At 45.6% G+C, this 21,620-nt stretch overlaps 1 protein-coding gene across 1 annotated transcript; it reads right to left on the bottom strand.

The window, feature by feature from the left end:
• Nucleotides 1-388: 388 nt before the first annotated feature.
• Nucleotides 389-20,365, bottom strand: megf8 (multiple EGF-like-domains 8; the record flags this gene model as incomplete). Its single annotated transcript, XM_079165535.1, has 43 exons — nt 389-3,585; nt 4,248-4,380; nt 4,749-4,879; nt 5,005-5,172; nt 5,269-5,461; nt 5,591-5,759; nt 5,895-6,090; nt 6,185-6,399; nt 6,590-6,800; nt 6,897-7,023; nt 7,536-7,767; nt 7,850-7,985; nt 8,120-8,283; nt 8,448-8,619; nt 8,718-8,955; nt 9,461-9,579; nt 9,682-9,792; nt 10,068-10,318; nt 10,609-10,741; nt 10,869-11,109; nt 11,230-11,443; nt 11,571-11,755; nt 11,895-12,134; nt 12,566-12,649; nt 12,850-12,963; nt 13,203-13,334; nt 13,452-13,570; nt 13,688-13,948; nt 14,142-14,339; nt 14,551-14,754; nt 14,990-15,153; nt 15,540-15,687; nt 15,880-15,981; nt 16,122-16,273; nt 16,372-16,482; nt 16,817-16,962; nt 18,188-18,371; nt 18,465-18,678; nt 19,004-19,092; nt 19,272-19,452; nt 19,621-19,830; nt 19,912-20,075; nt 20,188-20,365. 43 exons carry the CDS (start codon nt 20,363-20,365, stop codon nt 2,080-2,082), a joined length of 8,640 nt encoding a protein of 2,879 aa, XP_079021661.1. The 3' UTR covers nt 389-2,079.
• Between the last annotated feature and the right edge of the window lie 1,255 nt (nt 20,366-21,620).

Here is a 21,620-nt window from a genome sequence, read left to right as displayed (position 1 = left end):
GTGACGTCTGATTGATATTGATGTACATCGGTTTTGTTCATAAAGATTAAAAACAAAACCAATATAAAACTGCCACAAGCGAACATTTTCCTTGCGTTAAGAATTGTCTTCAAAGATCTATTAAGTAGCAAACTGTCAGATTCAAATGAGATTCTTAATTATTGTTTAATTTGAAACAAGCACGCAAGGGAGATGCAGGATAATACGGGCCTACAGTACTATTGTACTCAAAAATTCACATTTCCAACACAATTTAGTATTAACATCCCAGTATGACTCAACATGTATTTCCTCAATCTCATGTAATAACTGTCCTTTTATAATGAATAAATAGTATTAATACAAATTTAGGAATAACAATTTTGTCCTCAGTACAAAACAAACTCAGTCATGTTCCACAGACTTTATTTCAGCCGACTCGGGACAGAATCTTGATACAAACTTCTGTACAACACTGTTCCCTTCTTTGAAAACGAGAAACAAACACAACTAAAGTTATGTACAAAAATATGTTAAAAAAGAACATACACAAAGATACGAGACAAAAACAGAAATGAAACAGTACTAATGCTTTTTTGTGAAGGGCTGTTATAAATAGGGACAGTATTAATTTGAGCTCTAGTTTGCTTAACTATGCCGTGAGTATTCAGTTCATGATAAAACAGTCGTGCGATCATAACTTTGTTCATTCGATAAGAAGCCAGTAGCATCACTCTAGAGTTCATCCATGACACTGTGGACGACTTCCCCTCATAGTGTTTCACGTGAACAATGGGGCTCATTGCCTCCATGCAGTGCAAAAAGGAAAACAAAGAGGAAACAAATGTCAAACAAACACCAAACAGTGAACCAGTAATTCAGTCTCATTGCAAATAAAAATGCAAAAAAAAATCTCTCACCAGGAGAACTCTTTCCATTATCATTGTAATTTCAATAGAGTAACATTTTCCATACTGTATTTTTTCTTAACCACATCCATTTTTTCCTCTAAATCAAATCATAGCTATGATTGGCTAATACAATCATCTAAGCAGACAAGTTGCCTGAAAAAAGCAGTCCAGCAAAACTAGCCAAACACCAACATACATTTCATGTCAACAAAATGTAATCAAATGTTTCAAAAAGGACACACGTCTTCATTTTGATGGACGAGTTCAGTCGTGTTACTAAAGTATTAGCGTCAGGGACTGAACACTAATAAAAACACTATCCTTCATCTTTTCTTTTCTCTTTTTTTTACAAAAACAATTCATGAAACAATATGTAATATATGTTACCGTTATTAAATGTAAGCCGGTCGACTCACAGACAAGGCAAGAAGTGAAGGCAGAAGCGCAAATAAAAGTGTAACAGAGCAGGTGAATGAATATGCAAAAACACACTCGGGAGTCTGTTCAACATCAACGTGTAGCCGAGAAGCCTGCCATACACCGAGTTACAATTATAAATCACTCATCGACGAGGATATAAAAAAACATCTCACAAGCAACTTTGACTTTTTGTTTTTTAACTGCGCTAAGCTGACAATCAAATTCTTGCACATTATGCTGAACCAATTTAAGTGTCTTTTGTTCTCGTTTGCCATTTTTGATTGTCACTTTTTGGGATATAAAGCACATGTTGGTTCCATAGAGAGCGGCTGTATTTCTTTTTTTTTTTTTAACACCTCTGTTGGTCAGCGAGAAGAGTTTTGGCAACAGTCCAGCTTCAGTCTTTTTAGGAGACTGACTATTGAATGTGCTCACACCTCTTTAGTGACCACAGACGGGATGCGACATTGTTTTGTTGATACGTAAAGCAGTTGTAGTGCATTCTAGAGACAGCTGGCTTGGTCATGTGAAGCACTGAAATACAGTACAGCAATACATAAAACAATAAAAGACACTTAATTCATGATACAGTGTATGTACAACTCTGTTCAAAATGCTCACGTTAACTGACTCAGTCACAACTCTTTCTTCTGGACTTTGTTTTTGACTTGCAGCTTTCAAAAAAAAAAGAAATCTCATATATCAAACACTTTACAGATGTATCCCATCTCTTTTATCTCTGTCCTCTTTAAATAATATTGTTGGGTCCCTACATAGCCATAGTGGTCAGGTGTTGATGCCCCAGCAGCCCCTTGCGCCCTCCTCCGGCCCCTGGGTGCCCCCCTCCATTGCCATGGCCACAGTATTCTTGCAGGTTCTGACGCAAAGTAACCAGTGCGGAGCCCAGACAGGCACGGTTTGGAGCCAAGACACCCCCGGGCAGCTGGAAGAGGACAGTGGCCACCCCAGCCATGCCGTCATCTGTGGGCTCCAGGGTGATGGGCCCGACCTTAAAGGTGGAGTAAGAGAAGCCCATGAGCTGAGAGAGGAAGGGGTCGGAGCGGCAAAAGTGCTGGTAGCCGCTGTACGTGGATGGGTGGTGGTGGTGCGAGGCCGGGGTGCCAGACGTGGTGCTGGCATAGTGGTGGGTGTTCAAGTAGTGCAGGGGCAGGTGCTGCCCACCGTTTCCCCCTCCACCCAGGGTGAGGTGGTGGTGGTGGTGGTGGGCCGTGGGTCCGGAGCTCGAGTCATGTTTGCAGGAGACAGCTCCCGCCCTGCCCCTCTGGCCCACCACCACGCCTCCTAACTTGCTTGTGCGGGCATGAGCGAGCGTTACAGTGCTGCCCCCCACCACCCCTCCACCAGCTGTAGGCAGGTAGATGAGCTGAGGCTCCTCTGGCTCAAAGTATATGGTGAGTTTAGCGAAGGGCCTCGACGCCATCTTGGTCATCTCCTGGATGTGGCGACGCTGCTCCCGACGGAAGTCCAGGAACTGCTTCACCTTCCACAGGAGGACGCAGACAGACAGGAAGAGGAAGAAGCAGGAGAAGAAAACAGAGAAGAAGACAAAAAGGTCGATGTGGGCTTGGTCTTGTCGCAAAAACAACAGGCCCTGGGATTCTCCCTGTCTGTCGTGAGTTCCCACACCTCTCAGAGCGATGTAGAAGCGGCTGGATTTCAGCGAGTGCACCTCATGGGGGAAGGTGATGACCACGCGATCTCGAACACTACGGACGATCATCACCGTCTGTGGCTTCCACACAGTGATGTAGCTGATGAGTCCTTCCGCCCGGTCCTCTGTAATTTCTCTCTCTGCCCCGGGGACTTTCGCTTGCAGCTGCAGTGGGTTATGGGAGAGCACGGGACCCCCGAGACTGGACGAGGTGTTGGCAAACACCTTTATGGGGGACGGAGGTGAATCCTTATCTACACCAGTCGTTGTCCCCCGAGTCACCGATTCCTCCTCGATCCTGATGGTGTGAATCCCTGTGTATCGGTCTACATCCACGATGAAGATGTCATGAGAGTTGGACACGTACACCTCCACCTCACCAAACGTAACATCAATGGTGACTCGAATGTCCACATTGGTGAACTTTGGCTGCGCAGAGAAAAACACAGTGCGCCCTTTGGGCAGGTTGCGAATGGTGGGATCGTGGAAGCAGTTGGTCTGGGACGTCGGGTCGAAGCAGCACTCCGTGTCCACGTTGAACTGACGGTAGCACTGACGCCCGTTCACCGGTGTGCCATTGAAGGAGTCCTTGCACTTGGCACACTGAAGAGAAGAGAACAACCAATACAGTTTGAGCAAACACGGCAATGAATAGGAGAGAGCCACAAACTTATTTCTCAGTTCAAAATGTTGCTTTTATCAACGCAGAGACAGAAAATCAATGATTATATGATGACAAAGACCACCTTCTGTGTGTAGAAGTGAAACCCTTTTTCCATATTTGATGTGCATAACTAGAACTGGGTGATACCATCAAAAAATACAACAATAGCTAGGGTTCATGCTTTTCTAAAAGACCTGGAGTCTAATTGCTTTACGCCAATATTTACGTCACTTGGACCTGTCCTGTAAAATGCATCAGACGTTTTTCATTAATTTGCTGTCCCCTTTATCTAAACACGCCTGTTTATATAAGATATATGCTAGACCTGTATTAATTTATTCTTTTCTCTATAAATTCACTTGAATCCATTTTGTCCATTTTGCCCTTAAGCTCTGAACAAAATGAGAAAATACTCAGTACAATTAATTTGTTTAATTCACACAGTACAAAATAAAAATGGGCTTTTCTATGTGGTTATTTCATGTATTTATTGAATCACCAGAAAACATGCTATATTGTGATATTTATTGTATATTGAGATATCCAATGACCTATGATCGGGACAGAATATTTTGGCCGTATCGCCCCGCCCCATGTATACCTGTTGCCTGTAGCAGTCTTTCCGGTCACTCTGAGGGCTGCTGAGGCAGGAGGACGTCTCTGTGTTGTTTTGGCAGGGGCATCCTGTACCATCGTGCTCATTACACGTGTCTGCATGGCCGTTACACTGACATCTGCAATGCAAAGGATTTATTAGAAGTCTGTTGCCTCTACAAGCATTTTTGCTGATTGTACTTCTGCAACATTTGCACATCCAATTTATCTACTTTATAGGTATGGGAACATTTCCAGCTCATTACTAGCATTTGATGTGTTACTCTAAGACCAGATAGAAAAAGAAGACTTATCATTTAGCAGTAAGCACTGTATGTTGATGCTGAAAGGTCTGGCATTGTGTGTACCCAAAAACATTAGTAATTGTGTACACTGCCCAAACAAGCAGTATAAAGGCCTTTTCTAAACATTTAAAAGCCTAACACATAAATGCTTTGTAATGTTGGTCACAGCAGCAATTGACTGCTAAGCAGAACACATTACTCACTTATCACACTTCCCCTGCAGCAGGAAGAAGCCACTGAGGCAGCTCTCACACTTGTCCCCCACGCTGTTGTTCTGGCAATTCACACAGACAGCGTTCTCTTCCGTGGGACCCTCCGTCACCCAGCTCTGAATCTGATTAAGGGACAAAGAGTGATGGACCCCAGAAAAGAACGAAGGCAGTGCCCAACAGTAAGCACACTGCTGGAGTATTTGTTTTTCCATATCAAGAGAAGGCCACAAGGCCGGCAGACACTTACGCTGTTGGGGTCCATGAGGAGCCCTGGGTTCTCAAGGGCCTTCTTGTGTTCATCTCCGGATAAACACACGGCACTGTTTCCTCGGCAAAACTCCCGGCATGGACGACAAGTGCCCCCCCCCTTGGCAGAGCCCACGAACAGAGGCTTACACTTCTCACAGTGTTTACCCTGGAAATGGAGGGGAAAAAAAAAAAAAATCGTCACCAGTGGACTTGGAAAAACGGTGTCTACAGTATGCACACGCGTTTTCCTATAAGCACTTACTATGGTGTTATTGTGGCACTCAAGGCAAACATCTGGTTTGCTGACCCCAGCGCAGTTGCTGTGTTTGTTGCAGCTGCACTGAGAGGAGCAGTTATCCCCCACAAAGCCGAAGTGACACTGGCAAACTCCTGGGGACATGCATGTCCCGTTCACACAGCCCTGTGCACACACTGGCTCACACTGACCAGAAGCACTGTATCGGAGAAAAACAAAAGAAGAAGATTTTGGTTAACATATACATTTACTATTAAAAGCAATACAGTATTTATTTAATAACTATCCTTGTGTATTAAATGCCATAATCGCTAACTCCTGATCTTGCCTGCTAAGTATGTAACCCTGTTTGCAGGTGCAGTGATATCCCTGGGGTTGGTCGTGGCAGTCCTGGGTGCTGTTACAGTGGTGATGGCCATTGGCACACTCGTCCTCCGCTGGACAGTGAAGGAAAGACCAGCTGCTGTTTCCCAGGGGGCAAACACCCTCACTCACACCTGGGAGACAAGAATGGAAGAAGGTGAGTGAAACACAGATGAGAAAAGCAAAAATGTAGATTTATTAAGTGGAATATAAAAGGGATCACTGGACTGGTTACACATTGCAATGCATCAACTGAAGATATTTCTCACCATCAAGACCTCCTTGTAGGCAGCGTCCAGCCCCATTGCCCACCCGAGTAGCACACCAACCACACTGAGGCCTGGCAATGCACTGGGAGCACTGGGTGAGCTGGGAGCATTGGGGAGAGCAAGAGTCCCCCCCAGAGAGTAGACGACCGCACTGACCCGCCTCACAACGCAGGGGCACAAAAGAAGGGCTCGTGCACTAGAGGAAGGGGAGAGGGGTTTAGCTGTGTATGAACGTGTTTGATCAAATAACGCACAGAGTACTCCGTAACGCTCACGCAGGGCAGTCTTACCTGCTGCAGAGCCATGCTCCACACACAGTGCTGCCAGCCCCCATCAGAGCCCCTGGAGCCTAGACAGAGGCTGCAGTTACTGAGACTGTGGCAGGGCGGAGGGCATGGCATAGGTGGAGAAGACTCCACCTGCATGGGTGAGACGTTGAGCAGGGCGTAGCTGAAACATGTCCAGTCATAGGTGGGGTTCACACTCAGGATGCGCCTCGTCTCACCTGGAGAAATCAAAACAGTGGAGCACTAAATATGAACCCAAAGAGCTGATTTATTGTAGCAGCACAATTGTCACCAAAATAATAATTCATAATAAATAAATCACAATTTCTAGTGTTTTTTAAATACATTTTTATCTTTAGACTGAAAATGATGAATTTCCTCAAAGCTCTTCCACACTATTGCCTCTACCTGTGCGCTTGAACTGGCGGGTCCACATGCATTTCCCAGAAGCAGTACACTTGGGGCAGTCAGAGGCCTCACAGCTGGTCTCAGTGCAGTTGCTGGACAGGAAGATCTCTCGCTGGTTGATCCGACAGTCATGTTCAGACGTACAGCTGACAGAGCTGCTGATACAGGCCCCCTCTGGACAGTTTGTGCACCACTTACACTGTAGAGCAGGCTGGGAAATTCAGTAAGGAACAGATTTTAGTTGATGGAAAGTAGTTTTCTCGCCTCGAGCTGCCGATTGTGTGAGAGAAGGGGTCTTGCATGTTACCTGTGATGCACTTGAGAATGTTTTAGGGTGTCGGGCGAGGCATTCACTGCAGGTCTTCAGTCTGCGACACTGGTCTGCCTGACGAGGGGTCGGCGAACAGGGACTCTGGCCTGTGGAGCAGCCCATTCTGATGGAGAGGGAAGGAGGGAGAGAAATGTAAGTTTGACGCATTATATTTAGTAGCTGCTGATACAGTGCCGTGCAGTAGTAGTCTCCCACATGCATTTTGGCAAACTCCAAATGTGTTTTCTTATTTTTTCCCCTGAGAGATACTCTAATCTTTGCTGTGGAGATTCAAGGTTGTGGTCTCTTTGTTGCCTCTCTGATTAATGCCCTTCTGGTCCGTGAGTATTGATCCTCTGTTGGTCGGTTTGTTGTGGTTCCATATTCTTCCCATTTTATAATAATGAATGCAATGGTGCTCCGTTAGACACTTAAGATTGCGTTTTATTTCACTTCACCAATTTTGACTATTTGTGTAGGTCCATTATATAAAATTTTAATTAAAATCTGTTTAAATTTCAGGTTGTAAAGCAACAAAATAGGAAAAACACCAAGGGGGTTAATGCTTTTGCAGGGCACTGTAACTTCAAACTAAGCTATCTATCTATTTAGAGTTGCTTTAAGCCAATGCCTCACCTCTCAGCGGTATCAGAAGAAGCACAGGTTCCTCTACACCAGACGCAGCTGCCTGTAGTGGTGTTGCAGGCCTCTGGGGTGGGCAGCAGCGCACAGGGGTCAGCGGGCACAGACAGGGTTAAGAGTCGGCCCAGCGTGACACCGTTGAAGCCTCCTGATAGGAAGAGACGGTCGCCCCAGCTTGTCATGGCAAGAGACACTGAACGATTTACTGGATCTCCGATAACTGAGACTGAAGAAAGAGATAAAAAGGGGTTATGGTAAGTTATGATTTGACCATCATCGAATCTGCAGAAAGACGTTAAGTTGGTCACCTGGTTGTATCCAGGTGTTACAGTTGATCTGGTACAGAGACACCGAGTTACTGTAGTCTTCTGCTTCCGTCCTTCCCCCGACAATGACCATGGTGTCTTTGATCATGGCCGCAGCGTGGAAGAAACGAGACAGGGGCTGCACAGCAAAGAGATGATACAGCAAAAATAGATAAGTTATCTATATGCAGCACACCGAGGATAAATGCTTGGCTTGTCAAATTGACTGGCCCGTAAGAGGAGGATAGAGACTAGATGAGGTTGGCCTCTTACCTTATTACCCTGTGAGGGGACCAGCAGAGACCAGGTGAGGTTGGGGTAGTACAGACTGTAGAGCTCGCCTGAGGGCTCCACAGTCTCCACGTGAAAGCGGTAGCCTCCGAAAACATAGATGGCGTCAGTCTGCTCATGGTAGACTGCTGAGTGGCCATATAATCCTGTTTGAGGAACACATAGGGCAAAACAGGTTTCAGCACATTTCGAAAATGTAATACTACATTTCTCTGTGGGCTTGACTATTAAATGATCTATGTTTGTACACATATAAGTGGTGCATCAGTCAAGAACAATGTTATAACACGTAAAAAAAGAACTCAGAAACCTGTAGGTGGTGTGCCAGTGTGGGGGACAACGGTCCAGTTTCCAGTGTGAGGGCTGAACTCCAGCAGATGGTGGTTGAAGCCATTGTCTGGAGAGTAACCTCCAATCAACAGCACAGAGGAGTCTCGGCGTACAGTTAGAGTGTGGCCCGCCAATGGGGGCATTAGTGAGCTCTGTCAGAGATGGAAGAACATTTTATTTTTGCTTGGAGGTAAAACACACTTCAGCTTTTAGAGATATTTTGCGTTTCCACGATAAATCGAAGCCCAACCTTGTGTTCTCTCCAGACTAAACTGCTGAGATTGAGACTCCAGGTATCCATCGCAACACCGTTTTGAATGACACCGCCCACCACCAACATGAAGTCATGAGTGGCTCCGTGGCTGCCAGAGCCAGACTCGTGACTGGTCAGCAGTGCAGAGGCGTGGTGATAGCGAGGGCCAGGAGTCAAGCCTTCTTCTACAGAACTTGTCAACATTTGGGTCCAACGGTGCTCTGACACAGAATATCTAAACAAACCAGGGACAAAATGTATTATTGCGCATATACAGGACTGTCTCAGAAAATTAGAATATTGTGATAATCCCCATACGTGTGATTTAGTTTACTGAACCAAGCTGAGTGTTTTTCAAGGCTCAGGAAACCCTTGCAGGTGTTTCGAGTTAATTAGACGATTCAAGTGATTAGTTGAATACCCTACTAGTATACTTTTTCATGATATTCTAATATTTAGAGATAGGATATTTGAGTTTTCTTAAGCTGTAAGCCATAATCAGCAATATTAAAAGAATAAAAGGCTTGCAATATTTCAGTTGATTTGTAATGAATCCAGAATGCATGACATTTTTGTTTTTTTAATTGCATTACACAAAATAAAGAACTTTATCACAATATTCTAATTTTCTGAGACAGTCCTGTATAGACAGTACATATGCTATATACATACAGTATAATTACACCTATGAAGTTTCATGACATTAAACTCAAAACAGTCCACGGTTACACAGCCCTTACCTATAGACATTTCCCAGAATGCCCTCAGACAGAGAGAGTCCTCCATACATCCAGAGGGCGCCCTGTGGTCCGGACACCAGAGTGTGTCCCATCCTGTGGAGGAACCTGTGTGCCTGGTTCTGTGGAGCAACCGCACACATCAATGCGTGTCAGCGTGTGCTGAGGTGTGAGATTCATGAATGGTGCAGAGAAACATTCTTTTGTTTATTTTCTGCCCCTACCACAGTCAGTTGTGTGTCCAGCAGTGTTTCCCAGACCAGGCTGTTGGAGTCCCGAGGAACAGAGCAGTCTGAGCCAGCCCAGCTGTGTGAGCACACACACACTCCCAGAGACTGAGACAAACAAAATATCCTGATAAGCATTTTAGGGAAATGTATAACATGCCTATCATCCCCCAAATACATCATTTGATAGCTGAAGATTATTATGAATATATCACAACAAATCAAATGGAGGATATGCAGGAGTATAAAACTATAGTTTATGGTATTCGAATGCTCGAACACATTTTGGACACAATTTTCTTTCTTTATGATTAAAGGGTAACTTGGAGAATAAAACCAAATGTGACCTTATAACTTAAAACATAAATTGTCACAACTCTTACTATATTACAAGTTCCTCTTCCTTCCGCTATTCCGCAATCCTGAGGGCACATGGGCCGGTCGCAGTGGGGTCCACCATAACCCTTAGGGCACTGACAGAGCCCCCCCTGGCACTGGGCTCCACCTGGACAAGTAGGTGACCCCTCTTCACCCTCATCAGAGCTCTGCTGACAACGTCGCACCCAGAAAGATGCGTTGAAGCCCTGAGGTTTGTTTGAGGAGACATTGGCCTCAAAGTAGACGGAGATCACACCTGGTAGTAAAAGAGAAAAGACAATATAGTTAAAGTGACGTGGCGAATTTCGACTACTGTGTTTTTAATTCCCACTATAACTCGATTACTTTAAATAATTAGATTCAGAGTTTAAATAACATGTTTCCATGGTTGACTGTAAAAGGACTTCCCTATTGCCCTGAAGTGATGCATTAACAGGGATGTGTGGTAGCCTACAAGTGGCATTTAATAGCTCAAACTTAGCTAATGATGTAAGCAGATTTCTCCAGACAAAATGTTTACTACCGAATGAATATATGGATGGATACCTGAGGTGGCCTCAACAGTGATAGGTTGAGTCCTTGTGGTGCCACAAAATGCCCCGATCAGGTTGTGATCTGAATGTACAACTCCATTGGCCAGGAAACGAGGGAGGCCATCAAACACATAGACGAAGGAGCTCTGAGAAAAACAAAACATATGGAATGTAAGGGAGACAGTTATACAGAGAGCAACACTGACAATGTTTGATGCTACAGCAGAGCTAACATGTTCATTTGCTTGGCTGTGTAATCATGTTTGTACTCACTTTACAGTAGGTATGGGAGTCTGGGTGTATGGTGAGGGCTACAGGGGGACACGGCTGTCTGGGCAGACAAGGTGCCAGGTTCTCAGTCACAGAGAGGACCCACAGGCAATGAGAAAGTCCTCCTCTCCCTTCTGTGCCACTTCGCCATCCCAGAGAAGAGGAGAGAGGCATGGCAGAGGAGGAGGTGGAGGAGAGCAGCACAGAGCGGCCCTGGCACTGGCGGTAGCATGTGCCGTTGTTCCTGTCGGAAAGAGAAAGATGTACGGATAGACGAGTCGTGATGAAAGCACGTTTTTCACACTTTCAAGAAGAAATGGAAAGTTTGCATTGCACTCAAGTTATAAGATGAAGATCTCCTTACCTGGGGTCGCCATAATAACCAGGCAGGCAGGACTCGCAGTGTGGTCCCTGAGTGTTGTGGGTGCAGTAGCACTGGCCTGTCTGGTTGTGACAGTAACCTCGGGCCGGGTCGCCATGGCCGTTACACTCGCATTGCACACAGCCGCCGCCACTAGCCAGGGCTGAGCCAAAGCTACCCGGACGGCAGTGCTCACAGTGGGGTCCTGTAGTCCAATCTGAAAGAGCAGCAGAGAGAATTTCAACAAAAACAACATATTTTTCCAAACTGTGAGAATGATCGTGGCCTGGTTCAGTAATGACAGAGAACAAGCTATTGAAATAATACACATATTAAGTCCTCACCCTGGCATTCGTCACAGATCCCCGGTGCAGTTATACAGGTGGAATGGAAGTTGCAGCCACAGTCAACGTCACATTCAACTCCACTGAGGACCAGGGTGGCGGGGTCAGATGTCCAGCCGAGGGAACATTCACACTCAAACCGCGGGCTGCCACTACATTGGCCCTCTCGGCACTCGTTGTAGCACCTGTGGTGAGGGGAACCGTTAGGGTGGGGTCAAAATGCTCCTTTTTCCAACTTTAGAAAAACAATCCTGATGACTAGGTGGTAACGCTGAAGAAGTGTTTTAGATTTGATGGATGAATCAACAGAGGAACACATCTTACGTCTGGTTGCAGTGCAGCGTGCCATCCCCTGTGTATCCTCTCTCACAGTGGCACTCGTAGGAGGTGGGAGTGTTGATGCAGGTGGCGAAGGGGTGACAGTTGTGGAGACCCAGCCGGCATTCCTCTACATCGGGGCAGGTGGGGTAGGACCAGATCGCGTCTCGCTCTTCGTCGTCTAAGTGCTCCAGCTCCAACTCCATTTCCAGGGGGCGCGGCGGGGCCGAGGTCTGGGGCTCAGGGCTGGAAGAGCAGGACAGGGAGGAGTGAAGTTGGACAGGTAAACTATATCCACTTATACATCCACCTTCTAAGTCTGTTTTAGTTTGGCAGACATTCTAAGATATGTAGAAACTAAAACCCAGCAATCATTAAGAAACAAAAGTCACTTCAACTATCTATTTTTCGAATGGATAGAACTGATAACAGTGTGACATGTTTTCTTTCAATACTGGGACTGGATTTTATATATTAAAGGGTCTTGCTTTTGCATTTATTAACTTGGAGTAATCATATTGTGAAAAGCAGGACCACCACAAATACATTTACAAACTGTGGGACACACAATATTGAAAAAGTATAATATTACCCATATAGCAAAAGCTCTTGTCTTATGAGAAAAAGTCATATGCTTACTGCAGCAAATCATGAAAGTAATAAATAGATATCTTTACTTTGCAGCCCGTGCTTCAGCCACAGCCACGCTGCAGTTATACACCAATGGGTCGTCCATTCCAGCCCAGTCTCCCCTCAAACATCTAAAAAGATGAGTGGAAAACATTGAATAAACACATATAAATCACAATAAAGACAATGACTGATAACAGATCAGCCGTTTGATTAGATAGCAGGGATTTAATAATTAGTCATTCAAATCGGGTGTGTTGCCACTGCTTGTACTTACACTGTGCAGTGTAATTGTCAAAGTATTTGTTAGTTATGAGTTTTCCATACTTACTTTCCAATAGTGGGGTTGTTGTAGTCACCACACCAGCCGCACTGGAATGTTCTCAGACAGTCTGTGCATGTGTTTAAAGCTGAACACTGCTTACACTGGGGAACCGAATGAACACTGACGAGTAAGAGAATAAGGAATGAGAATATTAGATTATTGATTTATGGTTCATTTTCAATTCACTGACTGACTGAAAAAATTACATTTTAAAAGTCTGTCAGTTTTGTGTCTTATTTTTGTGTTCAAGTTGAAATCACCAAAACAGAAAAGCAGCTAACTGTATGTGCAACTACAAATAATTATGAGTATTAACTTTCACTTGAAAATGAAAAAAGAAAAGAAATTGCTAATTTTACCTGTCATACCAGTCCCTGCACTCTCCATAGGGGTATTTTGTGAGGTAGGCAGCAAAATAGAAGCAGGCCTGGGCTGACTCACACCATGCACACTGGCTGGAGTTAGAGAGGCACTCACCACACGTCTTTCTCCTTTGCAACACAGAGAGATGTCCCGAGAGGGGAGGACAATAATGTGAGTTATAGGTTCTTGTTGAAAACATGTATGATCTGCATCATATGTGTTCAAAATATAGTTTTTCAACTCACTGGTTGCAGACTTTGGGACACCCCCCTGGGTCACGTATGGATCCATCTAGTCTTCCGCGTCGACTGCACTGGTAGTCGCCTTTTTTGCCTGAGTTTATCTGCCACTCGCAAAAAGGGTCCTGCAGGCAAAAGTCAGCTTAGCATGAGTGAGGAATACAGCATCTCCAAAATAAGCTAAATTAAAACAGCTGCATAGTGACACTCTATGTTAAAATGAGGTGTTATCTGTGAAGTACCTGAGTACAAGCGGAGCAGTCTCTGTACTCTTCACACAAGGTGCAGTGCTGGGGTGCCAACAGCAGATGGCGCAGACCCTCTCCCTTGCCCTCCCCCTTGTCTCTCTCGGGGCAGGGCTCGGTGTCTGGGCTGTCCCGCAGCAGGCAGCGGGACAAAGACGGGCACCAGCCACAAGACTGGTCGGACAGACAGGCCAGACAGGACATGTATGCTGAGCAGGAACCGGAGCGGTAAGGCTCCAAGAAAAGGAAGGAAATCTCCTAAAGGGAGAGCACGTAAAGGGAAAAAGGGGATAAAATGTCAACTTTTGTATGACTACTAAATGAAAATCATTGTGCAGACAAATGGCAGAAATGAAAATGTGCAAAGACCACCGACTACAGTTTTTTTTAACTTTCACTGCTTATGCAGGTTACATTTTTTTGAGACATGTTTAGCCATGCCAATACTCACACTCCCTCCAGGCAATGTTCTGTTCCAAATCAGGGCCATCTCACTGGTTTGCCCTGAGCCCGAGTTGTTAAGGTAGCCCTCGGCCTGAACAAGGTAATGGTTGCCCCTGGTCAGGTTAGAGAACAGTCTACTTCCATCCGTGCGAGCCAGCAGCTTCAGCTCTTTCTCTTGCTGGGCTGCCCAACGACCCACAGCCTCCTGTGAGAAGAATTAGATACAAAGAACAAGTGAACAAGAGTTAGGTGAAGGCTTTGGAATCACTACATTATGTCTTGTGAAAGTAACATTACATAACACTTGTTATATCTACAACAACTAATCTGTCGATATGTTCAAATTTCAGGTGAGAAACTTCCTTTAAAATAATGCATTAAATAAATGTCTGAGTTTGACATGCACTTTTCCTCACCAGTTGGCTGGAGTTGGGCCCCGAAGCCATCCGAGCCTCAAAGTGGAGCCTCTGGATGCGAGCCCACATGGAGACAGTCTCAGTGTGAGCGGTTGCAGGTGGAGGGGCCCCCCACAACGGGTGGACGAAGCCCCTGAACTGCAGGGCTACGTCCATTTCTGTGGTGGGGCTAAGGATGATGGTGGTGCTGCGGAGGATGGACACCTGGCGAAGAGGTGAGGAGGATGGAGGACAGTAGAGGATGGATGGAAGTGGAAACACATCAACAGAAGCACTATTCTCTACAGACTGATCCACAAGTATTGAAGTTGGGGAACTGCAGTACAGTCAATGTGTCAAAGCAATGTTGGAGGAAGGAAGGAGGGATAAGTGTAAGCAGACAGGGAAGTAGTTACAACCACAATTAGTACAGTTAGCACTTGAGATTTGGGCTCCGTACCTTGTCAGGCTGGGAGTCGTTGCGGGGGTGCTGGAAGGTGAGCAGGTGCAGTCCCGGGACATAGTTCTCGGTGCGACAGGAGTGGAGGGAGGTTAGGAAAAGGGTACGCTCCCCCCACCAGCCGTACGCCCCTGAGATCTGGTCCACACGGCACGCACTTTGCTCTGTGAGAGCGAGAGGGAGAGGTCAGCACACAAAGAACACATCTGACCTCCTAAAATCTCATAATACAGCGGTTTCCGAAAGTGTTCTACTGTACTAAAACGAGTCTGATCTGTGACTTTTGTGTGACGTGTGTTCAAAAAGAGTAAACCGAGATGACCTCACTGCACCAAAGGAAGTGTGCGATCGGACAGGCAAGTCAAATCGTGGTCCGAGTCGCTTGTCCGATCTCAGCTGGGTGTAGTCACGTCACTGTGCTCAATCTCTGAAGCACGTCCAACAAAAGTCCCTCCCATGTCAACGCCCAACATCTTTTTTTTTCTTTTTTTCTCCACTCTGAGGGTGAGCCCTTCTCTTCTGCCCTCCTTCCTCCCTCCCTGGGTCTCACCTGACACTGGTAGGCAGGACTCATTCTGAACACACCAGCCAAATTCACCAGGTGCACGGGCCAGAGAAGCTGGAGTGCCACTGAACACCAGACAAGACTGGCAATCAGACAGGAAGCGAGCCAGGCCCAGGCAACCAGTACTGCCGCACTGTGAAGACAAAGGGGATGGCTATAAATTACACTGGTAATCCTGACAGATATCCATACAGATACATCAAAGTGAAAGTTTAAGTGTCTCACACTGTGGGACTGGATACAACAATAATATGGTTTACTCTACATTTGTGTGAATCATTCAAAAACAGAGTAAGCCACAAGGATGCGCTGAGGGAAGTGTTACCTGATCAGCGGGCTGGTACTCTCTGCAGCGGCCTTCACACCAGCTGCACTCAGGGTTCTTCAGGCACATACTTTCGTCTAGGGCCTCAGCGCAAACTGCATCCTATTAAGGCAACACACACAGTTTCACAATAATTTAGTTCCCTTAATCCCTAGTTGTTCAACACAAGTTTTTCAGCCTTTCTCCCATCAGTGTTATCAATGATATGACTTCCAGCCTTGTTTTATGACACTTTCACTCACCCTGTCACCTTGATCGCTACTGACAAACAGCGGAACTTTGTAAGCCACCAGGTCCCCAAGGGCCACACCACTGTAACCCCCGGCCACCAGCAGCACTCGTCCCTCCATCACAGCAGCAACATGGGAGTAACGCCCCCTCACAGGATCCCCTCCTGAAAAAAAAAAAATTAATGTTTTGTAGTCAATGTAGGTGAAGATGCTTAAGTAACAACCACAAAGAAACAAGCTGTATGAGGCTACAGAAACTCACTGAGCGACCATCTCTCCCCTGGAGACACCCACTGGTGACAGCCCAGGTGGTAAAAGAAGATCTCCTCATCATAGCACTTCTCCTCTTGGTAATGAATATGTACATTCCCCCCTGCGAGAGAAAGGCAGGAAGAAACAGATAAATATACACAGAACGGCACTAATTAAATGGTAAATGGACTTTTACTTGTATAGCGCTTTTCTAGTCTTCCAACCACTCAAAGCACTTTAATTAACACTACATGTCATCATTCACCCATTCATACACTGATGGCAGGGGCTACCATACAAGGACTCTAACTAATCATTCATACACCCACTCATACACAAGTGTCTTGCCCAAGGACACATCGACATGGACCGCCGATCCTCTGATTGAAGGACGACCCTGCGGCACCACTGAGCCACAGTCGTGAATTACAGTTGCTCATTTCCTCAATGCTTACCGTAAACAACCATGTAGTTCCCAATGACGGTGGCTGAGTGGAAAGCTCTCTCTCTGGGGCCGGTTGCTGGGAAACGGGAACGGAAAGATGTCCAAAAACGTCTCTCCACATGGAACACGTCGGTGTTGTTCACTCTCACACTAAACCTTGGAAAAAAATACAACAAGAGTACTTTTAGTATTTATAAAGATGTCTATGTTTTTATTCATTTGCTAGATCAGGGGTGGCCAACCCGCGGCTCCCGAGCCGCATGCGGCTCTTTGCCCGGTTTCATGCGGCTCTTACGTTCATATCGAAGTTTGTATTTGTGTTTTTTTAATGTTCGTGTTCGCTTCGCTTGCGTTAAATACGGTATTTTCGTCAAACGCGCATGTGCGGCCACAGATTACGTTCCTCGTCGACCCATTTAACGCCGAGACGCTGTTTGAAAGCCCCGCTAGTCACAGATGAGGATGCGGCTGAGTTGGAGATGATCGATCTTTGTGAGGAGGACCAACTCAAACCTGCTTTAAGGGACGGGACCATTGAGTTCTGGAAAAGTGTGCCAATGAAAAAATACCCCAATGTCAAACGGGCTGCGCTTAAGATACTGTCAATGTTTGGGTCAACATACGTCTGCGAGTCTGTGTTTTCTACCCTGAAACACGTGAAATCAAAGCATCGATCTGTTCTGACTGACACCCATGTGAAAGAATTGCTTCGAGTGGCAACAACGGAATACAAGCCAGATTTGAAGAGGATTGTTCAAGGCAAGGAATGCCAGAAGTCCCACTAAGTAACATGCATAGTAAAAGAAAAACACTATTGTAAATTATTATATTTTTGTTTGTGGACATGGTTGAACTGAGAGTTTGTCTGTGTGAGACAGTGTACACAATGTTCATTGTTGAAAATGACTGGCCTGTGGTCTTAGGAGTCAATTTCTGTCATTATCATGTTGGTGTGTGACCTTTACAATAAATCTGGCTGAGCAAAGGTATGTGTGTGTGTGAGGAAGGGATAGGGTGATGTTCATGTGTGCCCATGTGTATGATGTGGCTCTTTGCAGTAACACAGTAAAAAATGTGGCTCTTGGTCTCTGACTGGTTGGCCACCCCTGTGCTAGATATTTCCCAAAATGTTGCAAATTTCTACATTTGCTATTCCTTTCTATCTTATTTCTTATATTTTAATGCTGAATTTAACAAGTCTTCCTAAAGGAATCATGTTTTATCTTACTTAATCTAATGGGATAAATAATTTACAATTCACTTGATGTAAACAATAATAAACAGAAATATCACACGTGCAATCCCCACACGAATAGAAAACAAGTGTACCAAATGTTCCCACTGGATGTGTACTGTATCTAAAGCACAATAGGGTGTGTACCTGGCAGTGGTCGGCCTGTGGCCTCCGTAGACCAGCAGTGTCCTGGATGGGCTGTGGAACACCATGGAATGGCCCGCAGTGGCCGGGGGCTTCCCACCTGTGGGCTGAACCATTTCCCACCGTCCAGAGCCATGCAGGCCGAACCGATACAGGGAAGAGGAAAACATATCGTCCTCAGTGCGACCTGGGAAATAATGATTATGATTTATTTCTCCAGGGATTTATGCATGCCTAACCAAACACAGACTGCCAAGTGAATATATCCTGTGAAACCCACCTCCAAATACATAGAGATAATTGTCTACTACGGCTGCAGCGTGATTGGCCAGTTTAGGAGACCCACGCGAATTTGAAAAGCCATGCTGTTGCCAGTCATCGTGAAGCGGCCGGTACATCCAGACATCACTGGCCAGGGAGCCGTTGGCTAGCTCTCCTCCAAAGATAACCATGTTACCCGTCCACTCTACAGCGGTGTGGGAGTGACGAGCCACCTGACAACATAGGGGGGAGATAAACAGTGCAGGCAGGAAGTGAATGAAAAGGAAACGTAAAATAATAAATTGGAGCATTTATATTGAAGTTGACTATGTTTGGATGTAAACAAAAAAACCTCCAGCAGAATACTAGCTGTGCTGTTAACAGGGTTTCTCGAAATACCTTATCCTGATTAAGGAAACCAGGTTTCTCGTTTACATGACATCTAAAAGGATCAGGTTACTGCAGAAGGCTGATAGTAAACACGTCCCTTGAATGGAAACACAGTATATGAGGCGCAAGAGCAGGAGGAAGCAAACACTGTGTGTGTGTATCACTTACAGGAGAGTGACCATAAGACCTGCTTTCCCATTGGTTGGATGTGAAGTTATATTTGATCAAGTCACCGAGAGCTCTATTCAGGTCAAACCCTGGGGGAAAAGAAGTAACAATCAAACACAAGCAGATTTTATGAATCATCAAAACACTATAAAATACTAGAGAAAGGTAAAAGTCAATGTGGGACTGCAGCTAAAACAAAGGGGGTGGAAGATGGGTTTGTTCACTAAATATAAAAAATCTGTGGAAATGAAGAACATGTCACTCTCACCGCCAAACAAGTACATGGCTCCAGTGGTGGACAGATACACGCCAGCAGAGCCCGTCCTGGCCGGTGTGTAGGGGTGTCCCTCACTCACGCGCCACCACTGCCCTGCCCCACTGTCGTTATGGAATCCCAGCATGCAGCTGTGACCCAGGAAGCCTGGGTTACACAGACAGTTCTCTCCTTTCTGAGACAAAACATGGGGAACAATAGTTTTAGACCAATCATCAACATTTTAATGAACTGCACATCTGGCTGACATAACTAAAGCGTATTCAGGGAAAGATGAGTGACCCTTTGGCTGAAGACTGGTTGCTTTGTGTGTTCATTAAACCCTCCCCAACCCTACTCTTACCTTGTCACACTGGCCATTCACAGAACAAGCCTGGGAGCACAGAGGGGTTGTACAAGCTGGTCCTCCCCAGCCCTGATGGCAGTTGCATTTTGATGTAGAGGAATCACAGCGGCCATGACCGCCACAGGCCCCGGGGCACACAGAGACGGTGTAAGTCGCATTGAAGCCCAGGAGGTTGTAATTAGCATCGCTGAAGAGATGAAGTAGCATCTGGAAATAACGGTCATAAAGTTAATATAATCAATAGTTATAAGGCTTTCGAGTTTCTTTTGTCGTGTCTTAATTGGTTACCTTGCCAGACTTGGCTTCAATGGTTTGAGGCAGAGTGTTGCCACTCAGGCTGGCTAGGAGAGGGCTCTGGTAGGAGTCTCCATCATACACAAAAAGGTAATCATAGGTACACTCTGTGTCCATGAAGGTGAAATTTAAGACAATGCGGTGACTGTTGCTGGGAGCTGGAAGACATAAAAAGATATCAGTGAGATTAACTGGCTGTCTATTGGCTGCAAGTTATTTGTTCAATTATCATTTTGTCTGTGCACAAGACAATATCTTGGCTCATTATACCTTTGATAAGCCACTCGCAGTTCCCATTGACAGAGTAGTTTCCCGGTCCATCTGTGACGTAGCCTGGAGGCCCCCTCAACACCTGCCTGTGGCCCTTACAGTCCCCTGCCTGGCACACGGGTGACTCAGCCAACAGCAGAACCACCAGGATGAAGGAGACAGGCAGGGGGGAGGCCATCACTGGCACCACCTTAATAATGGGTGGGGGAAAGAGAATAATTTGTTGTGGGTCTTGACAGACTAAGTTTCACCAGAAATGCGCAGCAGAATCATGCAGCAAATATGGACCAATCGTCTAAATGTCAGTTGGAACGACCACACACGACAAATGAACTAGAGGAGATTTCTATGGAAAACCAAGAGTCATGTAGCCTGGAGGTCCCACGAACAACTTCATGTGACCCTTGCAGTACCTTGTCCGTGTACATTATTCTCTGTTAGTGGCATAATTCCAGTTTAAGTCTACATGGCCCTTCTATAGAATATAACAGTAACAAAATATAGTGATTGTGATGAAGCTAAACCCTGTGTACAGTACCGTTAGCTCATCAATGTCTCACAAACATAACAGTAACGTTAGAGGAAGTTTTTTTTAACAAATGTGAGTTATCGTTCATTACAACGGTTGCTATTCACCAACATAGCGTTTAGTAACTGTCTTTATTAACGTTACATCCAACTAACGCGAGCTAAAGAAAAAAACAACTAGAATCAGCAACACGGGGCTCTCTCCGCAGGCTATCACAACAAAGCTAACCTAGAGGGTTGCTAACGTTAGCTGAATACCGTTAACAGCGACCGTTAGCTGGCTAGTTGGTAATGTTGCACTCACCAGTTCCCGTTTCTTTGGCCTCATGATAATTTACATTGTCGGCGACCCTTTGACGTTAGCTACGACATTAGCAAACGTATGGCTCGTGAGCGCCTCTCGATTGACAGCTAGCTGAGTTAGCTCGTAGGTACTGCTTCGCCCTGACTGCGGCTACAATACTGTGCTCTGCTAAGTTAGCTTGTTCGCTAGCTAGCGGTAGCGGCTCGGCTAAATCCAGATGCGCAATCATCAGTGGCTGCAAAATCTACAAAGAAAAAGTCATTTTTCAGAGTAATTCATTATTATGTAATGATGAAATTATGTTTCTAAAACTCGGTCGTTGCACTAGAAGGAAATGCTGCCAGCTAACAACGAAACCTTTCAACGGGCTCGACCCGATTCCTGCGGTCCATGTTAAGGACAGATGCCCGTTGTGTTGATGTTTATGGCCGGCTAGCAGAAACGTTAACCGGTGGTTGACAACACAAAAGACAGCGCCGCAAGTGGCATGTCCCACCACTGCCATCCAGCGGAGATGAGAAACAACGTGTAAACATCTGGACATGAACCACGGACAATAATGTTGTAAACCACGAATAAATAAAGCTAAACTGTCATGTAA

The sequence above is a fragment of the Pholis gunnellus genome (genome assembly GCF_910591455.1).
Source record: "Pholis gunnellus genome assembly, chromosome: 8".
In the NCBI taxonomy this organism is placed as follows: Eukaryota; Metazoa; Chordata; class Actinopteri; order Perciformes; family Pholidae; genus Pholis; species Pholis gunnellus.
This window is presented reverse-complemented; position numbering and strand designations above follow the sequence as displayed.